Below are 24,596 nucleotides of genomic sequence, written 5' to 3' on the forward strand. Positions count from 1 at the left end.
TAAAGAATTGCCCTCTGAAAAAATAATGTCCGACACAGAAACATATTTAAAAAATTTGGCAAGAGCACTAATGCATCCCCCCCTTATGCTAAAGTTGCTATGGGGCAGGTGTGTGTCTGAAGATGCTTCACTTTCTTTGCATTTGGGGTAAAAATGTTCCTCGGCAGCATATTTCCCTCACAAAAACAAACTGTTGGTTTAATGGGAAGCTTAAGCAGCTCCACGTGGATGTGGCACTGCAACCAGACCTGAATTTTTTTTCCACCTCTGAGAAATGTAATGAGCACCCATAATTCATTGTGCCTATCTACTTATGGGGCACTCCAACTGCGGCTCTGATAAATGCTGGATCAAAGGCTCGGTAATTTAGAAAGGCACTGTTGGGTCCCAATCAGCCCCTGCAATCTGTACTCTGGAGGCAGTGGCTGCACATATGCAAAACAGCATGTTAATCACTCATAATGATTGTACATATTCATGAGCCGTGCTCTTACAAAGAGCCCTGCTGCATTCCCCCGTGCAGTGGGGGGGAGGGTGGGCTGGTGGGCGGTGGATGGTGCTGCCGATAGGACACACCTTCTATCAGTCTGATGCCAGGAATGAAAGTGTGTACAATGAGGGCTGTCAGAGGGAAAGCGCGGGGGAGCGATGTGGAATTTGTGATTCTTCTGGCAAACATCCTCTTCACTCTCGTCTCTCCCTCACTGTTTGACGAACATGGATTTGCGGCAGGTGGGCAGACGGAGAGAGCTTCTCATCAGTGCTAATGAAGGCTTATCTCCCAGAGACAGAAAACACACAACCTACACACGGATAGGGAAAACATGCTACTGACTCACCAAGTGCTACTTACTGTAAGCGCTAATATTGACTTGAATTTAAGTCTGCTGATGTCAGTCAGTCTCCACACTTCGAAACTCGCAGAGAAGTGAACAGCTGCAGTGCATCTGTAAGAGAGGGTGCTGGACGTCATCACAACATCATAAACCCTGCCACTGTATTTCAGTCCAGTGACTGTCAGACAGAGGCCCTTTCTCAATACCCAAGTATGCCAGTACGTACTTTCATAGTTGGGAAGTACATACTTGCCAAGTACGGGTGTACGATCTCTTCAATTGGAACAGCAGTGTACTTCCTTGTTCTACTGTTTGAATGGCGGGTGGTGCCAAGCACTTAAGCCTCATTACCGCCACCTACAGTGTTGATGAATGATCATATAAAATACTTTTAACAAATCATATATTGTTGTTGTTTTCACATTTTAAATATTAAACTTAATGTATTTATTCATTTTTATAAATAAATAGATACATTAGAGCAGTGTAGAGTAATATATATATAGACTTAGAGCTTAGACTATATATATGTGTGTGTGTGTGTCTATATATATATATATATATATATATATATATATATATATATATATATATATACATACATTATGGCATGCCGTTCAGGAAATCAATCTTTGAATATATGGAATTAAACTTTGAATATATGGAATTAAACCTTGAATTAGGGATGTCACGGTTAACGGTGTAACGGTAAACCGCGATAACATTTTTGACGATAATAATTACCGTCTTCATTTCAAAAAAAATTATTATCTCGGTGAATAACCGCGCCCGCGGTGTAGGCACCATGAGCCTTTCCAGCGTCTCTGTCTGCTGAAGTTGCCGCGCAGGCGCACTCTGTAGCCTACAACCTGATGTTCAAACTTTATCGAAGCTGGAATCATGGCCGAAGGAGGAGACGACAGCCCTCAGGACATATACATATATGAAAACTCACCCATAACATTATAGCGCGGTGCTGGCGTCACATCATCATCTCAGACGACTACAGTGTCTGTCCTGCTCTCTTTCAGCCGCTGAATAATCATCTGTTTGTTGTTTTTGTGACGATGAAGTCTGCTAACATGTTAGCATAAAGATTGCTAGCTTAAAATGCTAACAGTCCACACACCAGCAGTCTCTGTGCTTTCTCTGTCATTGTGAAGATGTTCAGCCACAGACGATTATTGTCCTGTTCTCCTTGCCTTCCTTTGTCAAACAAAGCTTTTGTTGATGACTGCTTTGATGACAACCACGCTTTAATTTCGCACTGCACACACACACACGCACTGCACACATAAGCACAGGAAAGTTCTATGCACTATCTCTCCCCTCCTCGCTCTCTCTCGTGCATATTAATTAGCCATGTGTATTCTCCGTGATCGTCAGCTGATTGGCTGAAAAAGCAACAAAAGCTCTGGAATGTGAGATCACCACACCCAAACTAGGAGTGATTCACAGCGATAAAACAACCTTAATTCAAACACAAAGTTTATGGTTTTAAGACCCACAATACTGTGTCAATAATGTTAACATGATAGCACAGCTGCAGCGCCCACCGCCAGCATATTAAAAATGCATAGCTTTTAGGACTATCAATGCTTTCTGAACATATTCACACACTTTTTAAAAAATACCGCGATAATACCGAAAACCGAGATAATTTTGGTCACAATAACCGTGGGGTTCAATTTTCATACCGTGACACCCCTACCTTGAATATATGGAATGAAACTTGAATATATTGAATGAAACCTTGAATATATGGAATGAAACTTGAATATATTGAATGAAACTTGAATATATTTATTGAAACCTTGAATATATTGAATGAAACTTGAATATATTGAATGAAACTTGAATATATGGAATGAAACTCTGAATATATTGAATGAAACCTTGAATATATTGAATGAAACTCTGAATATATTGAATGAAACCTTGAATATATTGAATGAAGCGCTGAATATATTGAATGAAACGCTGAATATATTGAATGAAACCTTGAATATATTGAATGAATCCTGAATATATGGAATGAAACTGAATATATTGAATGAAACCTTGAATATATTGAATGAAACTTGACTGACGTCAGACTTCACTGCAGTGCCTGCGGCCATCTTGTGTAACGAGTGGATGCTGCAGCAAAATGTGACAATGAGTCAGGCTGCACGCAATCTCGTTTCAGCAATATTAAACAATAACATCATTAAAACACTGGTGAATAACGGTAACAGAGCGAATCCTTCATAAAAAAGCTATTAACGGAACCCTCTGCTGTGTGTATAGGTCCGCATGGTTAGCTTGATTTAGTTTTCGGGTGATTTAATGAAGGTAAACACAGTGAATGGCCGTGCGTAATGGCTGCGCTCTGAAGCGGCACTTCTCCGGGACTGGAGAAGCTGCTGCGACTACAAGGATTTCGTGAACTGAAAGAGAAGCTCTTCATATATTGTTTGGATACAATATGAATCACCCACATTCATAGACCAATGCAGGCTGAATATTTAGTTTAGTATTGAACGTATTTGATGATCGGCGACACATTGTCAGCTTTGGGCACATTACTCACACAGCAGATTCGCCAGTGTCTTAATGATGTCATTTTTAATATTGCTGCAACGAGATTGCGAGCAGCCTGACTCATTGTCACTTTTTGCTGCAGCATCCACTCGTTACACAAGATGGCCACAGGCACTGCCGTGAAGTCTGACGTCAGTCAAGTTTCATTCAATATATTCAAGGTTTCATTCAATATATTCAGTTTCATTCCATATATTCAGACTTTCATACCATATATTCAGGTTTCATTCAATATATTCAAGTTTCATGACATATATTCAAGGTTTAATTCAATATTTTCAAGTTTCACTCCACATATTCAAAGGTTCAGTCAATATATTCAAAGTTTCATTCCATATATTCAAAGATTAATTTCCTGAACGGCATGCCATAATACACACACACACATATATATATATATATATATATATGTATATATATATATATACACACACACACATACACATACATATATCCATGTCTAAATATAATGTTATGATAATTATAAAAAATAATATATTTAAATACATATACAATGACAGTGCAACTTTAATATAAATTAGGGCTGTCAAAGGATTACAATTTTTAATCAGATTAATCACAGGGTAGCTGTGGATTAATCACAATTAATAACGATTAATTACCATTCGTAAATATATTATAATTTTCTCTTTATATTGTTGTAGGAACGGAGAGATAAATAAAGTATGTGAAAATATAAATGTAAAGAACAATAAAATACTGTAAATAACTTGTAAAAACCTATACAAACTTAGTAAAAAATAAATATTACATTGTAAAAAACCCACATTATAAGACAATAGAAATAAATAGAAAAATAAAATACTGTAAATAAAATTTTTGAAAACACTTTTTAAAAAACTACACATTGCACTTTAAATAACTCACATTACAAACAAAATATAAAGTATAGAAGTTAAATAGTTTTCTTGGGGGAACTAAACCCACAGCAGGAGAAGCACTGCTTCTGCTAGTTAGTGTTAGCGTCAGCTAGCATTCTGACGCTAATGTTAAAAAAAATGAAACGCGTTAATTCCACAAATTAATCATCCTGCGTTAACCCGTTAATTTTGACAGCCCTAATATAAATCTAAAATTCAAAGTTAGAATAAGTTAACCATTAATATTATACAAACGTTCAAACTGTCAGGTCAAAACGTTTGCATTAAAAACAAAATAACGCGTCAGCAACAAATCTGTCGTTCACACCAAGTATCTAATGACGGAGCCGTCTGAGCCACCGGATCATTTCATCAGAACATAGGCAGAGCTCATCACCTCTGACAGCGCCGCTGACGTTTTCGCAAGTATCGGAGTACGCAAGTACGGACAAGTATGGATATTGAGAAATTGCCTGTGAGTCTGTGCTCTGGTCATGGAGGAAGTACTGAACAAATGTTTTAATTAACTGATTCTAATGATTCAGTTACACTGAAAACAACTGCTTTACAAGCCACTAGTAACTTGTTTGTGTGTATAAAACCAAGTCACAGCAGTTTCATGCAGCCATACAGTTAGGACTCCGCCCACGTTGAGTGGGTACTATTTTGTCATGGAATAGCAACCTAAACTGTGCCATGCTGAGTCGAGGCAAGCTGGGACCATAGGTGGAAAAGAGACTATAGATCCATGGAAATCGAGCAGTATTTTTCAGAACTAATGCCCTCGTATGGAAACAGCCATAGTGGACATTATTCCAGACCTTCAGGATTACATCACCTTCAACTTTCTGATAATCTTTTCCTCACTTAGATGAAAGCATATGAAATAAGCAAGACATTCAATTTAGTTTGCAAGGGATTATATACCTGAAGTGATGACTATACTTTTCATCCACTTTTCTGCTTCTTTGCAGATTTTATGCCGCTGAAATCTGCATAGCTCTGAACTTCCTGCATGAAAAGGGTATCATCTATCGAGATCTCAAGCTGGACAACGTTCTCTTGGACTATGAGGGACACATCAAGCTCACAGACTATGGCATGTGCAAGGTAAAAAAACCCAATGGATTTGACAGTAGACCGTGTGGAAGGCGTAAGGGTCATCAATAATGTAATAGCCTCATATTGACTGAGAGTACTAATATGGGCCCTTTTTTTCCTCCTCCACTCCTTATGTTCATGCACTTAATTTTGTCTCATACAACATTGTTCTTGTACCTAGGAAGGGATCAGACCAGGTGACACCACCAGTACTTTCTGTGGAACACCCAACTACATTGCACCTGAGATCCTCAGAGGAGAGGACTATGGTGGGTAACACTGTGTTGATCAGTTCCTGTCCAAACACTGATACCAACAAATAAACTTAAAATCTCTTGTATGAACAAATGCCCGTTATATTCAAACCATTGACTGATAAGTTCATACAATCCTAATTAATCCAATCAGCTCCACAGGACTCTCTCTTTGTTTCTTAGTAGAGCAGTGTTTAAATCTCATGTTGCCCAGCAACATTCGCACACTGCACACAGGAAGCAATTTGTTTTATGTCGAGACAGACTGAGGCAAGAGCAACATTGCACAAGTAAAGTGAGGTGGCTGCAAACAGGTTGGATTATGAGTGGAAACACAAAGGTATGCTCATGAAAAATGTTGCGGTAGTGAATTCTATGCTGCTGTTTTATACACATTTGACTGACAAATGATGTTACTGTTACGAGCCTATTAAGGAGCGGTTTGAATATTATTTTAACCCAAAAATGCAGAGGAGACAGTAGTGTAATTATAAACAATATTTATTAAACATAACAAGGGATGGTACAAGGCTAAGAGGGGAGTAGCATGGGAGTTTGGGGAGGACGCCGATGCAGCTGAGCCAGGAATGGTTGGTCGGTGGCACTCCTCTGGGACAACATTGCCCCTACCCCGATGCCGGAGGCGTCCACCGCCACCGTGAACTGAAGGTCGGGGTCAGGATGAACCAGGATGGGAATGTAGGTAAACAGTTTCTTTAAACGTTGCTGGGTGTGAAACCAGGCTTCGAATCCTGAATACAGGCCTTAGTCAGAGAACAATAGATTTCAGCCATACTGTTAGGGCCTAACAGTCCCCCTTTTGGTCTGAAGACTGGGATGCTGGTTGCAGTGTTCAGAGCAACCGAAGGGCCTTAATGCCAGTGTGGCCTGCCAGCGTTCAAGGCTGTCAACAGTCCGGTTTCCGAGTGGCACAGTCCATACTCCAGGTGTCAGGGAAAAGACAAGAGTCCATCGGTTCCTGGAGTTGGGAGTGGGCACAGTTCACAGCCCAAAAGGGTTAACAGTTCACAGCTTAACAGTAAGAGGGTTGTGTCTGGGCAACCTTGAGGCGCATCTGGGCAGATGTCTTAAACTAAGTTATCTAATTACATACACATAACAACAGCGGAAAACATGCACAATCACACAGTTCTGGAGTTCTTGCTGTTGGCCGACGAGGGGCACCTAGAGAGGGGATAGGTGCTCGGCGGAAGGGACCGCAAGCAGAAAGGGTGAGGTTGGCTTAACCTCAAAGGGGATAGTAGTAAAATGTTTTCGGGTTGTTTTGGTGGGTGCTGTGCACCAGCCAAAAGAGTCCAGCCTTGTCTGTTGTTTCGGTGTATGTAAATGAAATGTGCAATGAGAGCCGTGATGGCCCAGCAGCTAAGGAGAAGGCCAAGGCAGTAAGCTAGATTGTCTCTAGAACAGGCCTGTTCAGGTGATCAAGCCAATAAGTTCAGTACTTTTTGGGACTGAACTTCACCATTTAGTTCCCTCTGCAATAGGTTGCTGCCTAGAGGGTGATGTTTGCTGTGATGTGACCGTTAAAAGGGGTCCATGACCTCAATCTCCCAGTCCTGTCGACTGGAGTCAAGGTGATTGGAGGCCTAGGTCTTTTACATGCACAGTGGTTCCTGGGGGGACCATTTAAGAGAAAAAGAACAATCTATTTTGGCAGGTTCACCTTAGCAGCTGTGTCATGCCGGTCACGCTATCAGGACACCGCCCACTTTACCTGAGTCTTAATACCTGGTTTCTACACAGACTTGCCCTGGCACGTTTACTCAGTTCCAGAAATTCTGAGACTCTGGTTTAGGTGCACAGGGTCAGGTACAGTGAGGGATCCTCGTCATGAAATGCAAGGAGGTGTTTCAGTTGTACATGTGTGTTAACCTTTCCAACAATCGACATAGAGCATGGATTGGAAGTGACATGCTCTTGTTCGATTACTGGAAGGTTTGGTAAAAAAATTAATCCTATGTCTAGACTGTAGGTTTATTGATGGGATTGCACTGCCAAAACTGCGTGAGAGATGGAGACAATGCGTTTCCCCTTCTTTGGGGTTAGAGAGAAAGCTCCAACTCTGTTGCTGGAATCTTCTCCGCCCCCTTTTCGGATGTCGAAAACAGCCTATGGCTCAAGAGGAAAGATAGTTGACGAACAAACAATTACAGAACAAATAATTCAGGAAGAGGAATAGGCTCTGAGCAAGAAGCATATATCAGTGAGAAGCGTCTGGTTTCTTGGCAGCCGCCATTTTGTTACTTGCAACTTGACCAAAATGCTCACTGGATCAAAGACTAAGGTAGAGTTACCAGAGCTAAGATGTGTTTGGCAGTCACCAACAGAGAAGCCATTGACGAGGTCCTCACTGATGTGCAAAGAATCTGTGCGGAAAGCTCAAGGGGGGAATCCAAGCGGGCGTGTTCCTAGCACGGTTGGCGGCTGTGCGTGCATACGGCGTGCAGCTCGCAGGGGCACAGCAGTAGAAGTGAAGGAGAGAGACTGGGCAGGCGCTTCGTAACGCAGCTCTGTGGCTGTATGATACATAGTCCGACTCACGACAGGGACAGCGATAGGAGTGTACGTCACTTCCTCTTCTGCAGGATACAAAGGTGGGAACTGTGCACGGGGAAAATCATCCCGTGACCCACTAGCAGGACGCAGGGGAAGTCCACCTGGCCTAAATAAATAGAAAAGAAGCCAAGCGGACGCGTTCCTAGCGCGGCTGTGCGTGCCTACGGCGTGCAGCTCGCAGTGGCACAGTGCGGCTCTGTGGCTGTATGATGCATAGTCCAACGACTCATGACAGGGACAGCGATAAGAGTGTACGTCACGTCCTCTTCTGCAGGTAACGAAGGTGGGAACTGTGCACAGGGAAAATCATCCCGTGACTCTCTAGATGTCACAGTTCTTGTGACCTGAACTAGGCGCAGGGAAAGCTCGACCTAGCCTAAAAAAAAATATTAGCCGCAGCTCTCGTGGCTGGGCTGTGCACAGGGAAGTGTCCACCTGTGACTCACCACAAATGCCTTGAAGCTACAGCTGCTAACGGGGCGGATAAGAGATGAAATCACTTAGCACATAGTTAGCGGAAAATCTTCAAAGACAATCCCCATTAACATGGTTCGAAGACACATGCTAACAAATGCTAACACACACTAACACACGCTTAGCAGTAGCAATACACCATCAGGAAGGTAGTTACCCAATCTGTCCAATTCCACAATTCAGCGAGAACTCCAAGAATTCAGGTTAAATTTAACAACAAGGTATCTGGTGTTTTGTACATATACAGTTGTGACAGAGTTGGTATATTTGAGACCCTCACACGGGTCACCATTATGTTGTGATTCAACTTGTAATTGGTCAGAAAATATTAATACAAATTATTAATTATTTTTAATAATTAATTTTGTTATTAATTTTCTTAAAAACCCTTGCACGGGGCACCATAATGTTGTGGTTCAACAATAGTGGCAATAATTTTATTGATAAAAATAAAATACATAAAATTAATTAATTTGTTTAATAATTAATTAACTTTAGATCGGGGCACCACCCTGAAATCAGGGAAAAGACAATCAATCTATGCCTTTAAAATCAGTCTAAATAATCACTGTTATTGACTATATCAAAGATATCCCAATTCAACAGTAATGAAGGTATGAATCCGAGCACTGACCCTCGCAACCACCGTTTGTCACAACATTCATGTACAAAAGACACAGACCGTTCCTTTAAAAGGGACACTGCGTAGTATTTATGGGTTTATATGACCCAAAATCCACTTTTTTTATACATATTTTGTGCTCCTGCATTGTCGCTGTATAATATGTTTTGTTTCATTTTCGTAGTGATTCAAAAAGTCATGTAAAATAACATGGTCGTGGGCCGCTGTTGCATTGCCGCGACGCCATGTTTCTACGGGAGCCTGTATAGACAAACCCGAGAGAACAAAACGAGCGCGAGACGAGGCTGAGACCGGATCGTTTTACACGTTTAGAATGGTGGACCACACATATTTTACAGCAGATAAAGGAACACCAGTACCTGACCGTACGCCCACACCACGGAGAAAGACGATGAGGACGACATTTGACCAGCTGAGGATACCGTATCGCTCAGGGAAGGGAGGGGGTGAGCAGAGGAGCAGTTTGTTGTTGTAAATTTCAGCATCTCCTCTAGATGTCACTATAAACTACTTACTTCACCTTTAGGTGAACAAACGTAACAATTTATTAAATCAAATAACAAGAATCAATTAAACAATTTGATTCATCAACATTAAGTATCCAAGGTTAATTGAATGATCTAAGTCAATGAACATTAAAGCATAATGATAACTTTTGAACTTTGATTTGAATCAATAAATCCTACTTGCTAAAGCTAAAATCACACAACTATATACAACATAAACATGTGTGTGTGTGTGTGTGTTAGTGAACAGGAAGAGAGAAGATAAGAGAAGGGAGTGACGCGGTTGATAGTCACTCCCCTTTTGAGACCAACATGGTGGAGCATGTGCAGTAGCTGTGACTGTAACGCACGCCTCCACCAAAGATGGCGCCAAAACACATTAACATCAGGCTGCAGATCTTAGACCGAACATGCGACAGCATGGCTGTAGGAGCGCGTGTTCGACTTAAGATGGCGCCTGTGAGACCTTTCATTCATGAATGAAAGAGAGAGAGTTAGTGAATGAGTGAGAGAGAAAACGGGAGTACACGATTGATCTTGCGTGCAGACAGTGTGGTTCGAGCCCAGCGTGTTCTGTGACTGAAAATCAGGATCGCGTGTAAGTTGATGGCAGTGTAAAACACACAGACTTGACGCACGCAAAGCCAGACCAGTCTGTGAGGCGTGACGTTTAAACAGCCATTATCTCACCACGTGATCTGCCTGCTCGTTCACAGCAGGGGAGGATGCCTGCGCTGCAGCACGGAGCGCCGCATTCAACAGCAAAACCACAATAACGAAAACAAAACATAAACAAAGAAACGTGGTTATGACGATAACACAAATGCGAGCGTGTGGGTGCGCAGTCCAACACGTTCAACACAAAGTAAAGTTAACAAACAGAAACATAACCTAACTCTGCCCAGAACACATTTGCCTCTTACTGTAAGGTTGTGTGGTCTGTCCGTGGGTTCGGTTCAGTTTGTTGGAGCTGTGGAGTGTAGACGGGCCGTTATTTGGCTCACAGCAGACAGCTGTTGATCCTCTTTGTCTCTGAGTGGAAGCAGTTCGGGCGGCAGGTATGGAGCGATGCGCCAGTGGAGGTGCGATCCTGACAGGCGGAGGAGTGGAAGGGGGCATCGTTCGTGCTGCACGGGAGCGCTGCATGCCGGAGGGCATGGCCGGAGCCACGATGGCCGGGGGCCACAGGGGCCCCCGGCCCAAGGCCAGAGAACCAGTAAGAGAGGAACCAAGAGGAGCAGCAAGAGGAAGAGGAACAGGAGCAAGAGCAACCAGGAGAAGAGAGAGCGAACAAAGAGTGTCTCTTGGTTTTATATGGCTGACCAGTCGAGGGGCCATAAAACAGAGACGGCCAATGAGACTTACAGGATTCTGCCCCCCCAACGGAGAGTCCTCCAGTCATAAACTTAAGTAATCTTACAAAATGGGGGTTGCTGGGTGTAAAACCAGGCTTCGAATCCTGAATACAGGCCTTAGTCAGAGAACAATAGATTTCAGCCATACTGTTAGGGCCCAACAATGTTCAAAAGCCTTGTTTGCCTGTAGGGCCCACTGAAACCCCTTCAGTGGGGAGGTGAGTTTGGTCAGGGGTTCCAGCATTGAGTCAGAAATCAAGGGAGTCAGAGTAGATTAACTAGATAGATACAGGAGAATCACTGGAACGTTACCACTGGAGCATAGAAAACTATCTGACGCTGGTGAACGGGTGGCTCAGGCTTAAAAAGCCTCCTGATTGCTGATCAGGAGCAGGTGCCCAGGAGCCGCCGCAGGTGTAGCTGATCATCAGTGTCCTCAGTGGAAGTAGGTCAACCACACCTCCTGCAGAGAGAGAGCAGACAGAAACCCACACATGCCAGAATAATAAGGATAGGGAAGAGGGAGATTGTGATCATGACAGTTACATCTTTTCTGTTCACAAAGACCAAACAACAGTAGAAGTAGACTATTACCAACAACAAAATCACCCTGTGTTAGGTAGTGAGACTTTAAAATTGTTTTATAAATGAATAGATAAGTTCTTCTACACTGACTAAACCAGTATGTTAGTAAGTAAAGTTTATTTATGTAGCACCTTTCACAGATAAAAAAAAAACCCCACAATGTTAATAATTAAAGACAGAATACAATGAATAAAACCATAGACACCAAAACACATAGATTCAACGATATAAAAACCCTCATCTAACTAAAAGCCTGCTTGAATGAAAGAGTCTTTAACTGCTTTTCAAATTAATCAACACAATTTAAGCAACGCAAAAGACAGAGGCAGCTGGTTCCACAGTTTGAGAGCCACTGCCTGAAAGGCTCGATTCCCTCTGGTCCTAAAGCTTGTGTCAGAAACAACTAACAGCCTCTGACCTGAAGACCTCAGCGTGCAGACCAGTGTGTGAGGTCGGATCAGAGGATCCGAGATGTAAGAGAATGTTTGTGTATATTGATATCAAGTGTGCTAAATGTTCTCTGAAGCCATACAGTGCATGTACAGTGCATGCATGACTGAGTGAATGTCTTGTCCTGTTGCTCTATGTCCTCAGGCTTCAGTGTGGACTGGTGGGCTCTGGGCGTGCTGATGTTTGAGATGATGGCTGGCAGGTCCCCGTTTGACATCATCACCGACAATCCTGATATGAACACAGAGGAATATCTCTTCCAAGGTGGGCCAAAGAAAGTTTAACAACGCACATGGTTTATGACTGTTGTCTTGTAAAAGCAACAGTCACAAAAGTGAATGTTTTCTGTTAAACCTCGACACAAATGGTCATATTGAAAGAGTTCCCTTTTATTTATTTATTTTTATATTTATTTATTGCTTTTTTGCTTTCACTTGATGGAGACAGTAAAGGGATATGACTATAGGGTAGAAGGGTAGAACCAAATTTTGTTAGCATCTGTCCAACTGAAAAGGAATTTATCAATTCAATTATCCATCAGTGTGTTGTTGTGATTCAACTTGTAATTGGTCAGAAAATATTAAAACAAATGATTAATTATTTTTAATTATTAATTTTGTTATTAATTTTCTTAAAAACCCTTGCATGGGGCACCATTATGTTGTGGTTCAACAATAGTGGCAATAATTTGATTGATAAAAATAAAAGTAATAAACATTAATTAATTAGTTTAATAATTAATTCACTTTAGATCGGGGCACCACCCTGAAATCAGGGAAAAGACAATCAATCTATGCCTTTAAAACCAGTCTAAATAATCACTGTTATTGACTTTATCAAAGATATCCCAATTGAACAGTAATGAAGGTATGAATCCGAGCACTGACCCTCGCAACCACCGTTTGTCACAATATTCATGTACAAAAGACACAGACCGTTCCTTTAAGTGAACAAAAGTAACAATTTATTAAATCCAATAACAAGAATCAATTAAACAATTTGATTCATCATTATTAAGTATCCAAGGTTAATTGAATGATCTCAATGAACAGTCAATGAACATTAAAGCATAATGATAACTTAGTGATCTGAATCAATAAATCTTAAAAAAGCTAATAAATAAAGCTAATAAAGCTAAAATCACACAACTATATACAACATAAACACCAGTGTGTGTGTGCGTGTGTGTGTGTGAACAGGAAGAGATAAGATAAGAGAAGGGAGTGACGCGGTTGATAGTCACTCCCCTTTTGCGACCAACATGGTGGAGCATGTGCAGTAGCTGTGACTGTAAACGCACGCCTCCACCGAAGATGGCGCCAAAACACATTAACATCAGGCTGCTGATCTTAGACCAAAAACGCGACAGCATGGCTGTCTCAGTGCGGGCGTCAGGTATGACTGGATGCGCCGGCGGAGGTACGGGCGGCTTCTTCTTTAAAAGGAGAGCCGCATGCCGAATGGCATGGCCGGAGCCATGTTCCTCGGCCTCGGGAACCAGCAAGAGAGGAACCAAGAGGAGCAGCAAGAGGAACAGGAGCAAGAGCAACCAGGAGAAGAGCTACCAAAGAGCAACCGGGAGAAGACAGTGAAGAAATTAAATTCTTCTACTTTTATGGGGTTTCTCAGTCGGGTAATGGAAGCTTGAGACGGCCAATGAGACTTAAAGGATTCTGCCCCACCCACGGAGAGTCTCCAGTCATAAAACAAGGAGTGTTACAAAATGGAGGATTTGTTAACTCAAATTCAGGCTTCAAATCCTGAATACAGGCCTTAGTTGAAGAACAATAGATAACAGCCACATGCTTTAGGTCCCAACAGTGTCTTTTAGAGGTAAGGTTGAAGGTGGGTTAAGAAAGACTGTATAAAAAAAAAAAAAAAATCCAATTGTAAAACAAACTCCCATTGTGACGCCTCACATTTGTAATACCTGCAACCAGGTACCTATTGGATGACACTTGGACTGCATTTTATTTCATGAGCTGCGTCACAAATAAGTCCTATGATAGATAGATATGGAGTGCTTTTACGTCACACACGATTCAGTGGAGGTGGAAGCCCGTCTGCAGTTGAGAGTTTACAAGCAGCGGCGCTGAGTGAGCACAGAACATAGGAGAAAGCATATGTGAAGAGACACACAACCACCCGACCCGAGCTTGTCCCAAAAAAAGGTTTGTGGCTTTCTGCAGTGCTGTCGCTAAATACACCAGATTGTAGAAAATTCCTTGTGAAATGTTGGAGATTAAAAACAATCCCGTCAGAGAATTGTGATCTCAATTCTTCACAAAAAAAAATTGTGATTCACATTTGAAGAAGACTTGAAACTTGTGATTGAGTTCATTAACTCCATAGGAAAATGTTTACTGCCATTATAAATCCAGAACAAAATCCCATCTTCATGTGATTGATATTGGTTGCTTCAAGCACAGTCAATTAGCCACAACAATTTGTGGCTAATTGCCACTTCTTTTCCTTTATTTTTATATAGTCTTTGGACAGAGACGTTATTTAGGAGCAACAACGCAGCCGTTAGGGGGCAACAAAGGTAGTTAGGCTTTTGGTGAGCTGTCACATCATCCGTCTTATGCACGACACAGTTATCGTTCCACATTTATGCTGCAATGTCAGCATTTATCATATGTAAACAGCATGATAGAATGTAAGGCACAGAAAATGTGAGTTTAGGCATTTTTAGTAACTTAACAAAAGTTTGTAACATTAAAAGTTTCATGTACATTCTCTATGGTTAAAGAGCTTGGGAGAGTAGAGAAGCAGTGGGGAAGCACATGTCAAACAGTTTGGTGCCCAATTCGCTGCCAGCCATTTTCAGACGAGAGTCCCATACTGCCAGCCATTTTCGAGCATTTTGACCAATCTTTCGAGACCCACAGAATATTGTGTTCTATGACTATGTTAACAGTGAAACTACCAAAAGAGAGAAATATTCTTTCATCTGGAAAAAAAGTTTGTTTCTACCTTTTTCTGTTCTTTAGTAATCTGAATAAGAAAATAGGCTGATTTCACCAAAAACACAGTTTTTGACCAAAAAAATGAGAAAAAAAAGCTCTATGTGAAAAGAAGCATTTCAAGCAGATCAGTGACTTTGGGACTTATATTGTTTGCTTTAGTGACACCTCAAACATCTGAACAGTGTATTCCTTCTATAAAACAACAAATACGACACTCATGAAGAGCTTTTGATGGCAAAACATGGAAGGAGAAAAGCGGCTCTCATCGCGTCACCCCGGGTCCTTTTTTGAGTCCGCACGGCTCCGTAAACTCCCTCCTTTCATGGTCGCCATGATCTCCCTCATCACCACTCACATTTGTGACACTCTTCTTCACCCAACTTCCACGACACATGCTCTGTTCTAGCGTGAGCTGCATCAGCTTTTGCCCATGGATGTATCATGAACTGGAGAGAGCACCGCCCCTTTGGCTCCGTTCATTCCTATGAAGTGGCTCACCCAGTGCATATGCCAAAAAAGTTTTTGACTTACGATACGAAACAACTGTATTTGTCAGTTTGTGCTGAAATTCTTTTTGCATCCCTGGGCAGCTCATTGAATTTATTTCTGGGTTATGGGACCCATAGACGCATGCGCAGGAGTGTCTCTCCCAAGACACTTTGCTGTGCTCTTACACAGCTGTGACGTCACTCTGGAAATAAGATTTGTCTGGGCTTTTTATGGCCTTGAGGAATGTTTTTCAAATATGAAACTCCATTAATTAAAAATATAGAATATAAAGATCTATAAAAGCCTGTGTCCATGTCTCGAGGTGTCCTATGGACACTTTTACAGGCGTCTCTTTTACTATTGTGGTCAATGGGAAAATTTATTTTTGGGCCCCATGGGATTTTTTGTTGAAGTATCTGGTGTGGCCACCATGTAAAATTGTCTCCAAAGCAGAAGGGGCAAGTGCTCTATCCAGTTCATATTATACAGCCATGCTTTTCCCTCTTCTCTTTCGCCATTTTCTCAGTCCTCATCTCTGGTCTTCCTCTTATGATCTATGCTGATCGCTCATCCAAAAAGGTGTTCTGGAGTGAATTGACGTCAATGGCAGTGAATGAGTTAAACAAAAGCATGTTAATTTAACCCTGTGTGTGTGACACATAACTGATATTCTGAGTGTGCAAAACCGTGCAAGAATAAAACATCAGCCTATGGCTGCAGGGGATTAATGTCTGAGTAAATCCAGAGTTAGATGGCTATAGTATGCTTCATTAAAACGGAAGAATCTGAGAAGGATAAATGCTGTTTCTCTCAAATGTTTATTAGTTTTAGGTTGCTGTTTTGTTTTTCCCTCTGTGACCATTTGAGTCTTAGTCTATGAAAGAAGAGGGTTAATATTGGAGAATCTGTGTGATATGGTGCCCACAGCATGCACATGGTGTAGTGGCCTCTGGACAGAGGAGTGGAACAGTTAAGCATTTCTCCATGAGCTGGCAGCTGACGGCATTTTCATTTTAACCAGGATGGCGCCCAAATAACCATGAGGCATCTGATAAATATTACTGTAACTAAGTGAGTTACAGTGTGAGGAAACATTACAGTAGACTAACTGTTTATGAGAACATTTCCTGTAGCCAGATCACTGTTTCATATTATGCTTTTAACATTACAAAGAGGACAGATGTGGACAAGTGGTTACAACAACATGGAAAATGTGCTACATAGACTGTAGTGGAGCTGGTTCTAGGCACTGACGTAGAGTGGGATGCAGGGTTCCCACGGGTCCCCACGGGTCCTTGAAATCCTTGAAAATCGCCCTGAATAGACATGGGTCATAACAAAGTCTAGCTTTGAAGATCCCAAGGACAATCACTTGGCCAGAGTGTCACAGTGCTGCAAATCAATAAAAGAAGACACCAAGGACAAAGCAGCCTCTACAACAATTGGTCCTGGAAAGTTCTAGAAAATCCTAGAAAAGTCCTTGCATTTGAATCACGGGGACGGAAAACTTATTCATTTCTTTAACTGCCCAGAGACACCCCTCCCCCCTCCATTTTCTCTCCATTGCATTAAAGGTCCCCTATTGTGCAAAATCAACTTTTTAATCTTTTAGTACTTTTATTTGGGACTCAGGAGGCCATACCAGTCCCCAAAATGTGAAAAAACAAGACTAATGTTTTAGTGGTTCCACTTTGTGTAAGTATAGGCGATAAAACACGCAATGTTTACACCTCCCGACCAAGTGACGACAGTGCGTACATTTCACTGTGAATGTTGGCACCCCGCCAGGCAGAGTACTTCACAGCTCCACCGTAGCTCCTCCTTGTCCCTGTGAAATACGAGACTGCAGGCGAGGGAGGAAGAGTGGCTGCACAGCGGAGCACAGTGTTTTACACAAACTTCTAGCCTCAGAGGACTTGTGTGTCCAGTGGATATATTTTATTTATGATAAAAATGTTCACAAGCTTCACAAGCCCTTTGTTGTTGATCGTGTCTGTAAATTCCTATGCTGGAGGGACACCTTGAACGCACCAGTTACGTGCCTGCGGTTAGCGAGTGGAGTGTGTGGATCGGTGATATGAGGAGCACGCGTTTGAAAGCACTGCAGAAAGATGTAGATGTTGTCCTACATTTCTTCTCAACCAAAGGCTGTCTTTCTGTCGTGTTTCCACGTTCTCTCCTCGTGTTGTTGATCCACACACGTCACTTTCAGTCGCAGTCACACTGGTGCGTTCAGGGTCTTTTTCTAGCATGGGAATTTACATATACGCCGCGCGGCACATTAATCGTTTTTCTTCAATTTTAATGTTTTTATGATCGCGAGAAGCCAAAATCGTGGTCACTCACTATGCATTACGGTGAAACGCAGTAACAACAGGTAAACGGACATTATTATGGGGTATATGGAGCAGGGGGTTGGGACGAAGGTGCATGACAATAGGTGATAAGTGGTGACACTCCCCTGGAAGCAGTGGATGTGTGTTTACCTGGGTCTGATTCACATGCAAATGATCAGGCACAAAACCAAGCGTTTTGAAAAAGGCTGTTTTGGCTAATAGCAGTTATTGAACTGCTATTGTGCTTCATCCTTATGATATTTTGACTAAAGCATGACACAGACATGTTCATTAGGGCACCAGGACCTAGTTTAACTTGGGTTAATAGGGTATAATATGGGACCTTTAATCATTAACACCTTCCTCTAAACCCTGTAAAGCCCAAACCATTAAACAATTGACAGAAAATTCATTCTTTGAAACTGGAGCCTTCATTGGTCCTTCTGAACAAACAAACAAACATTTGTATCATATTTGATACAACGGGTCACAATGCTCAAATATTCTCAAAGATCCATATCTAGGATCTAGTCATAGGACTTATTTGTGACACAGCTCATGAAATAAACAAAAAATACACAAACAAATCCAACAAAAACAATGCAGCAATGGAACTGGCAGGGTGGAAGTCTGGAAGACATAACATTTTGGTTATTTTTACTCATTTTGCGGTTCACAACCTTTTTATTTTTGAGTGATGGTAGGCCTGAAAACAGTTGTTCAGACAAAGATGCACTCTGCATTTCTCACAGTACACATGGGCAATGTGGCCTATGCAGTGGTTTTGTTTATTCAATACTAATACAACCAATTGGCAATAAAATGTTGCCAAATATGTTGACTAATTGTTGCCGACTTAATGATTAGATGTGACACTGGTTCTGCACCCTACAGTTACCCATGTCATCCATGTTATTATGTGTAACTTTAGAATGAACAGCTGTGGGCTGCTCTCTGAGGCCTTAATCACACGGAAATAATTGTTATAATTCTACACAATTTTTTATTTTCTGTTCTTAAAAATGTCCATTAACACGGCATCGTTTCAAGAAATGTCTCTTTATACACACGAAACTCCCCAAAATGACTGTAAATGCTGTCGTATATATGCTGTAACGCTAAACGCTAAAAGTAAAAGAAGACACAAAGCATGTGCATAAAGCTAGCGGGGTTAAGGGTTAGTACACTTCTTAGAAATAAGGGTCCTTCTACAAGGGCTGAGGTTCTACCTGGAACCATTTGCTTCTGGAAAAACCCTTTCCCGAAGAAAGGGTTTTCCGAGGGTTCTTGGTAACACTAATGGTTCCAGTAAGAACCATTTTGATCCAAAGAACCCTTTAAAACCCCTTTCCTGAATAAAGATTTTTAAATCTCTTTAAGATTTAAAAATCTCTTATCTGGGCTATTTGCTTGTGTTTGCATGTGTTTCATCAATCCATATGGTCGCCATACATGTCACACAGCGCCCCCACACAGACAGACATTCCTCCACTCTACAGTAGCCTTGTGTGACGCCTCATGTCTCTCTGCTGTAACTGTCAAGAGCGTCGTGTGTCACCGTGGCTCGCATCTGCCATCAGTGCTGTCCTCCTGGCGGTCGTACCGGTGTAGCGCCAGGTTGCCGGACGGCTGCCTGCCAACGGAAACTAACCATTGCGCAACAGGAGCATTCCAGCCATATGTCACCTTGCTAGACCTGATGCTGGGCCCTGCTCTGGGAGACAGAGCTTAAAGAGATGTGCAAACATTTGAGTCAGTAGTCAATGTTTTATTCACAGTAAACCACACTTTTTTTTTTAACTGCGTTATTTATTTATTTGTTTTTTTCGGGCATGTCGGTTAGATCAAACATCATCACACATCATCAGTTTAATTCGTAAACATGGCCGAAAGGGGAAGCGGGAGAAGCTAAAGCTCATCTAGTCCCGCCCCCATCACCCACAGAATACATTTTTATCATCATACTCATTTTTTCTTTTGACAGTTTGACATAACATGTTCCAGCAGCAGGTAGCAATCAGTCAGCAGCAGGTAGTCAACAGTCTACGTGTATGTCCGTACATGTGTCCATATTAGTCTCGACGTGTTGCCTGGGATGTCACAGCATCACAAAGTGGTCCAATCGACAGAGATCATTTCAGTAGTTCGATTATTAACTTGGATGGTTATTAACTTTTTTAGTGATCCATCTCTTCTGCATCTTATTTAGCTGCGTCTGCCCCCATTCTTACCACGTACTTATGATTTTTTTTTTTATATATTTTTATTAGAATTTTATACAGGACAAGTGACAGAAAACAGACACAGAAAAAAAAGAAAGTAGAAACAAAAAGCAAAATAAAACACCAGACAAAAAAAAAGAAAAGAGAACAAAACAGGGCATATTTAAAAACAATAATGAAGTACACTGCTGCATCACTGCCACTCGAATCTTGGCAAAAGTATTAAACAGAGGTGCTAAAGGTGGATGGCACTCTATGAACTTCCTTGCTGGTCAAGATCAGTGTTATATTTATGGCTGCCATATATCTGAAAATTTGCTAAGATTGTCCATCATGCCATATCGAACCTTCTCCATATGTAATACATTAATAAGCTCACTTAACCAGCTCTTAAACAGAGGCACAGTAACTGACTTCCAGAGTTGTAAAATCATTTTCTTTGCAATTTACTGAAACTCGATGTTTAAGTAGAGAAGGAGAAACCCCAAATAATGCAATCATTGTGTCTGGTTCAAATGCACAGCTGTACATGTCAGAAAACCACTTAAAAATGTTACACCAAAAATTATACAGTTTCGGACAAGTCCACAATAGGTGAGTCAGAGAGCCCTCTGCTGATTTACATCGATCACATGAAGATGAAATGGTAGGAAAGATTATGTGCAGTTTGTTTTTGGAGTAATGCCTATGCATCACCTTAAATTAACTGGTGTCTGGTGCAAATTGAGCAAGATCAGGTCCTACCAATGCCCTCAAGACATCATCTCCAATCTGTATTCCCAGCTACTCCTCCCAGGAATTTTTCAAAGAGTGTGTAGCATAATCTGTTCGTTCAAAGAATATATTTACAAAACCAGAAACTATTTTTTTAGATTCAGGTGGACCCAACAAAAGCTTATAAACCTTTCTGTCCTTAGGAAGGGACTCAAAGTTAGGCACACATTGACGGACATAATTCCTAATCTGTAAATATCGGAAAAAATGTGTTGCGGGGAGAGAAAATTTACTTTTTAACTGAGCAAACGTGGCAAACTGTTTATTAATATATAGATCTTTTAGAGTGTTTAAACCCTTCAAACCCATACTGTTAAAAGACCTGTCTGAGAGGGATGGGCAGAATGCATGATTGCGATATATTGAGGCATGAATAGAGGTGTCCGGCAGTCTGCATCCCTTCCTAATTTGCTGCCATATTTTTAAGCAATTAAAAATCATTATATTGTCCAACTTAACACTTGCAGGAGATATGGGTGTTGAGAAGAGAAGCACTGGAAGAGAACTGTTTTTGACCCCACACATTTCAATGGTAACCCAGGGGGGAGTCTCGGCAGATATCTCTATGTTATATCCTTCTTGCCAATAGGCAAAGGCTCTAGCATTTGCTGCCCAGTAATAATGCAGGAAATGCGGTAGTTCTAACCCACTCATCTCCCTTGGTTTATGCAAGTGAATTTTTGAAATTCAGTGAGCTATAAAGCCCCAAATAAAAGGCAGAACTATCGAGTCCAAAGATTTGAAAAAAGATTGTGCCAAAAAAATAGGTACATTTTGAAAAAGATACAGGAACCTTGGCAGAGAAACCATTTTGATGACGTTTATTCGACCCAACATAGAAAGAAGAAGAATCCTCCATTTCTCAATATCCTCCTTCAATTTCTCCACTTTCTCAAGAAAGTTCAGCTTAAAAATGAGTTAAGGGTCTTTTGGCAAATCTATACCAAGATACTTCAGCCTGTCCGTGACTTTGAACGGAAGATTATGCAAAAATTCAGTGTTGAGATCAGAGCCCAGTGACATGAATTCACTCTTCTGCCAATTAATCATGTATCTCGAAATTTCACCAAATGTTCTAATGAGATTTAACAAAACAGGAACAGATTTTTCTGGTTGTGATATGAAAAGAACAACGTCGTCTGCATATAAGGACATATGATGATCCACATTACCCAGCCGGATGGGGTCAATAGAAGGGTGATTCCTGATACTAATGGCGAGAGGTTCAATAGCAATAGCAAAGAGTAAAGGGCTGAGGGGGCAGCCCTGGCGTGTACCTCGGTGTAATAGGAACGGCACTGATCTTTCTTGATTGGTGACAATGGAGGAAGATGGATTAGCATATAACATTGTAATCCACGATACAAATTGACTGCCAAATCCAAACTCCTCGAAAGTCTTAATCATATACGCCCATTCCACTTGATCAAATGCCTTTTCAGCATCTAGGCAAAGGGCAGCCACCCTCGAGCCCCCACTATACTTATGGTACATTATATTCATCAATCTTCTGACATTAAAAAAAGAAACTCTATTAGGGACAAAGCCAGTTTGGTCGGCGTGAATGATGGATGAGATATATTTATTTTTATATTTATAACCTATTTGCTAATAACTTGGTAAAAATGTTCATATCCGAGTTCAGTAAAGCGATAGGACGAAAAGATGAGGGCTCGGTTTCGCCCCTACCTTCTTTTAGCAGTAATGAAATATTGGCTTCATATAATGTAGGTGGAAATGTCTGGGTTCCAAATGAGTGATTGAACATCCTCAAAAGAAGAGGAGCAATTTTCAGTGAAATTTTTATTTTTTAACTTTTAGGGTCAATGACTAATTCTCCAGTCTTTGACTTAATCTTGTGGATGGCTCTGCTAGCTCGCAAGCCTCTTAACTGTTGGGCCAGTAATTTATGGGGCTTGTCCCCCAGCTCGAAGTGTTTCTGCCTGATCTTAAACAGCTGATCACAAACTTGACTGGATAAAATAGTGTTATATTCATATTTAAGTTTAAGAATATTTTGTAAGGTGGAAGGGCTGGCAGAAGTCCTGTAGGCAAGTTCCAACTGTGATAGTTCAGCTTCAATTTCCAATAGTCGTTTCCGCTTAACCTTTTTCAATGAAGATTCAAAAGAGATTATGTGACCCTGAATCACAACTTTAAAAGTTTCCCATAAAGTGGAGTCTGTGACTTCCAAAGTATCATTACTATCCAAGAATTCTGAGATCTTAGTAGATATATATTGACAGAATGATGCATCAGAAAACAATGATGGGTGGAGACACCACGTAAACTCCTGCTTTTCATAACCAAGATCAAGGACCAGCGAAGTTGGAGAGTGGTCAGAAATTAAAATATTATGATATTTCGGGGCAACCACATTAGATATCAATTTAGAGTCAATTAAAAAATAATCTATTCTCGAGAAGGACTTATGTACTTTTGAAAAATAAAAGAAGAATAATCTCTATCTGTAGGATGTCCAAGCCTCCAAATATCAACTAGATTCATGGAAGACATTAAGTCATTCAGAACCGATGAGGAGGCAGACGATTGATTTAGCTGGGCTGACCTATCCAAACGGCTATCAAGCACACAGTCACCACCTACAATTAAATATGTAACAAAGAGATCAGGTAGTGGGTTAAATATCTTACGGAAAAAAGCTGGGTCATCAAAATTTTTACCATATATATTAAGAAATGTGACATGAAATGAGTGTATATAGCCAGTTACCTAAATAAACCTGCCATTTGGATCACTCACAGTGGAAACATGCCTAAAAGGAACAGTCTTACAGATCAAAATTGCCACTCCCCGGGCTTTACTGGAGAACATGGACTGAAAAATCTGATTGGCCCAGCTACATCTAAGTAACTTTTCCTTTGTGGGTCTGATGTGTGTCTCTTGTGAATAGACACTTTGGCTCGCTTGAGTGTGTGACCCAAGCCACGTACATTCCAACTAGTAAAAGTTAACATACATATGCACATACATATGCACATACGTCACAAAAAGTCCCGGTTGGTATACGAACAACTTAAAAGTCACATACCAAGTACGCCATATCGGCGGGAAGTATTCAAGACTTAGTCACTACAAAAGCCTCAGCTTCCTGCGGGGATGAAAACACTTTGTCCATGGTATCGCTGGAAACCGGGAATTCAGGCGAAATATTAAAGGTACAATGTGTAGTATTTATGGGTTCATATAACCCAAAATCCACTTTTTTATACATATTATGTGCTCCTTTTTTGTCTAGTCGCTGTATAATAGTTTTTGTTTCATTTTCGTAGTGTTTCAAAAAGTCATGTTAAATAACATGACCGCGGACCGCGGTTGCATAGCCACTGTTAGCAGCGAGACGCCATGTTTCGTTAACGCGAGAGAACAAATCAAGCGTCTCTTTACTTGTAGCGGAAGTCCCGCCTCCACTCTCTCCGCTTCGTCTGCTACGGCCGCGGTAGCTCGCCCTCTCCCTCACCTCACGAACCTCATCTGCTGACACGGAGAAAGACAACGAGGACGACATTTGACCAGCTGAGGATACCGTATCGCTCAGGG

General features: G+C 41.3%; 1 protein-coding gene across 1 annotated transcript in view; it reads left to right on the forward strand.

Annotated features, from left to right (window-relative positions):
- Window positions 1-24,596, forward strand: part of prkcz (protein kinase C, zeta) — a gene marked incomplete at both ends in the record, with an annotated part of 236,578 nt that overhangs the window by 165,115 nt on the left and 46,867 nt on the right. The window contains 3 exons of the mRNA XM_083891163.1: window positions 5,275-5,410; window positions 5,583-5,670; window positions 12,390-12,509. Coding sequence (XP_083747289.1) covers window positions 5,275-5,410; window positions 5,583-5,670; window positions 12,390-12,509 — 344 coding nt within the window. The remainder of the gene's footprint in view (window positions 1-5,274; window positions 5,411-5,582; window positions 5,671-12,389; window positions 12,510-24,596) is intronic.

Source organism: Microchirus variegatus (assembly GCF_963457635.1).
Source record: "Microchirus variegatus genome assembly, chromosome: 6".
Taxonomy (NCBI): domain Eukaryota; kingdom Metazoa; phylum Chordata; class Actinopteri; order Pleuronectiformes; family Soleidae; genus Microchirus; species Microchirus variegatus.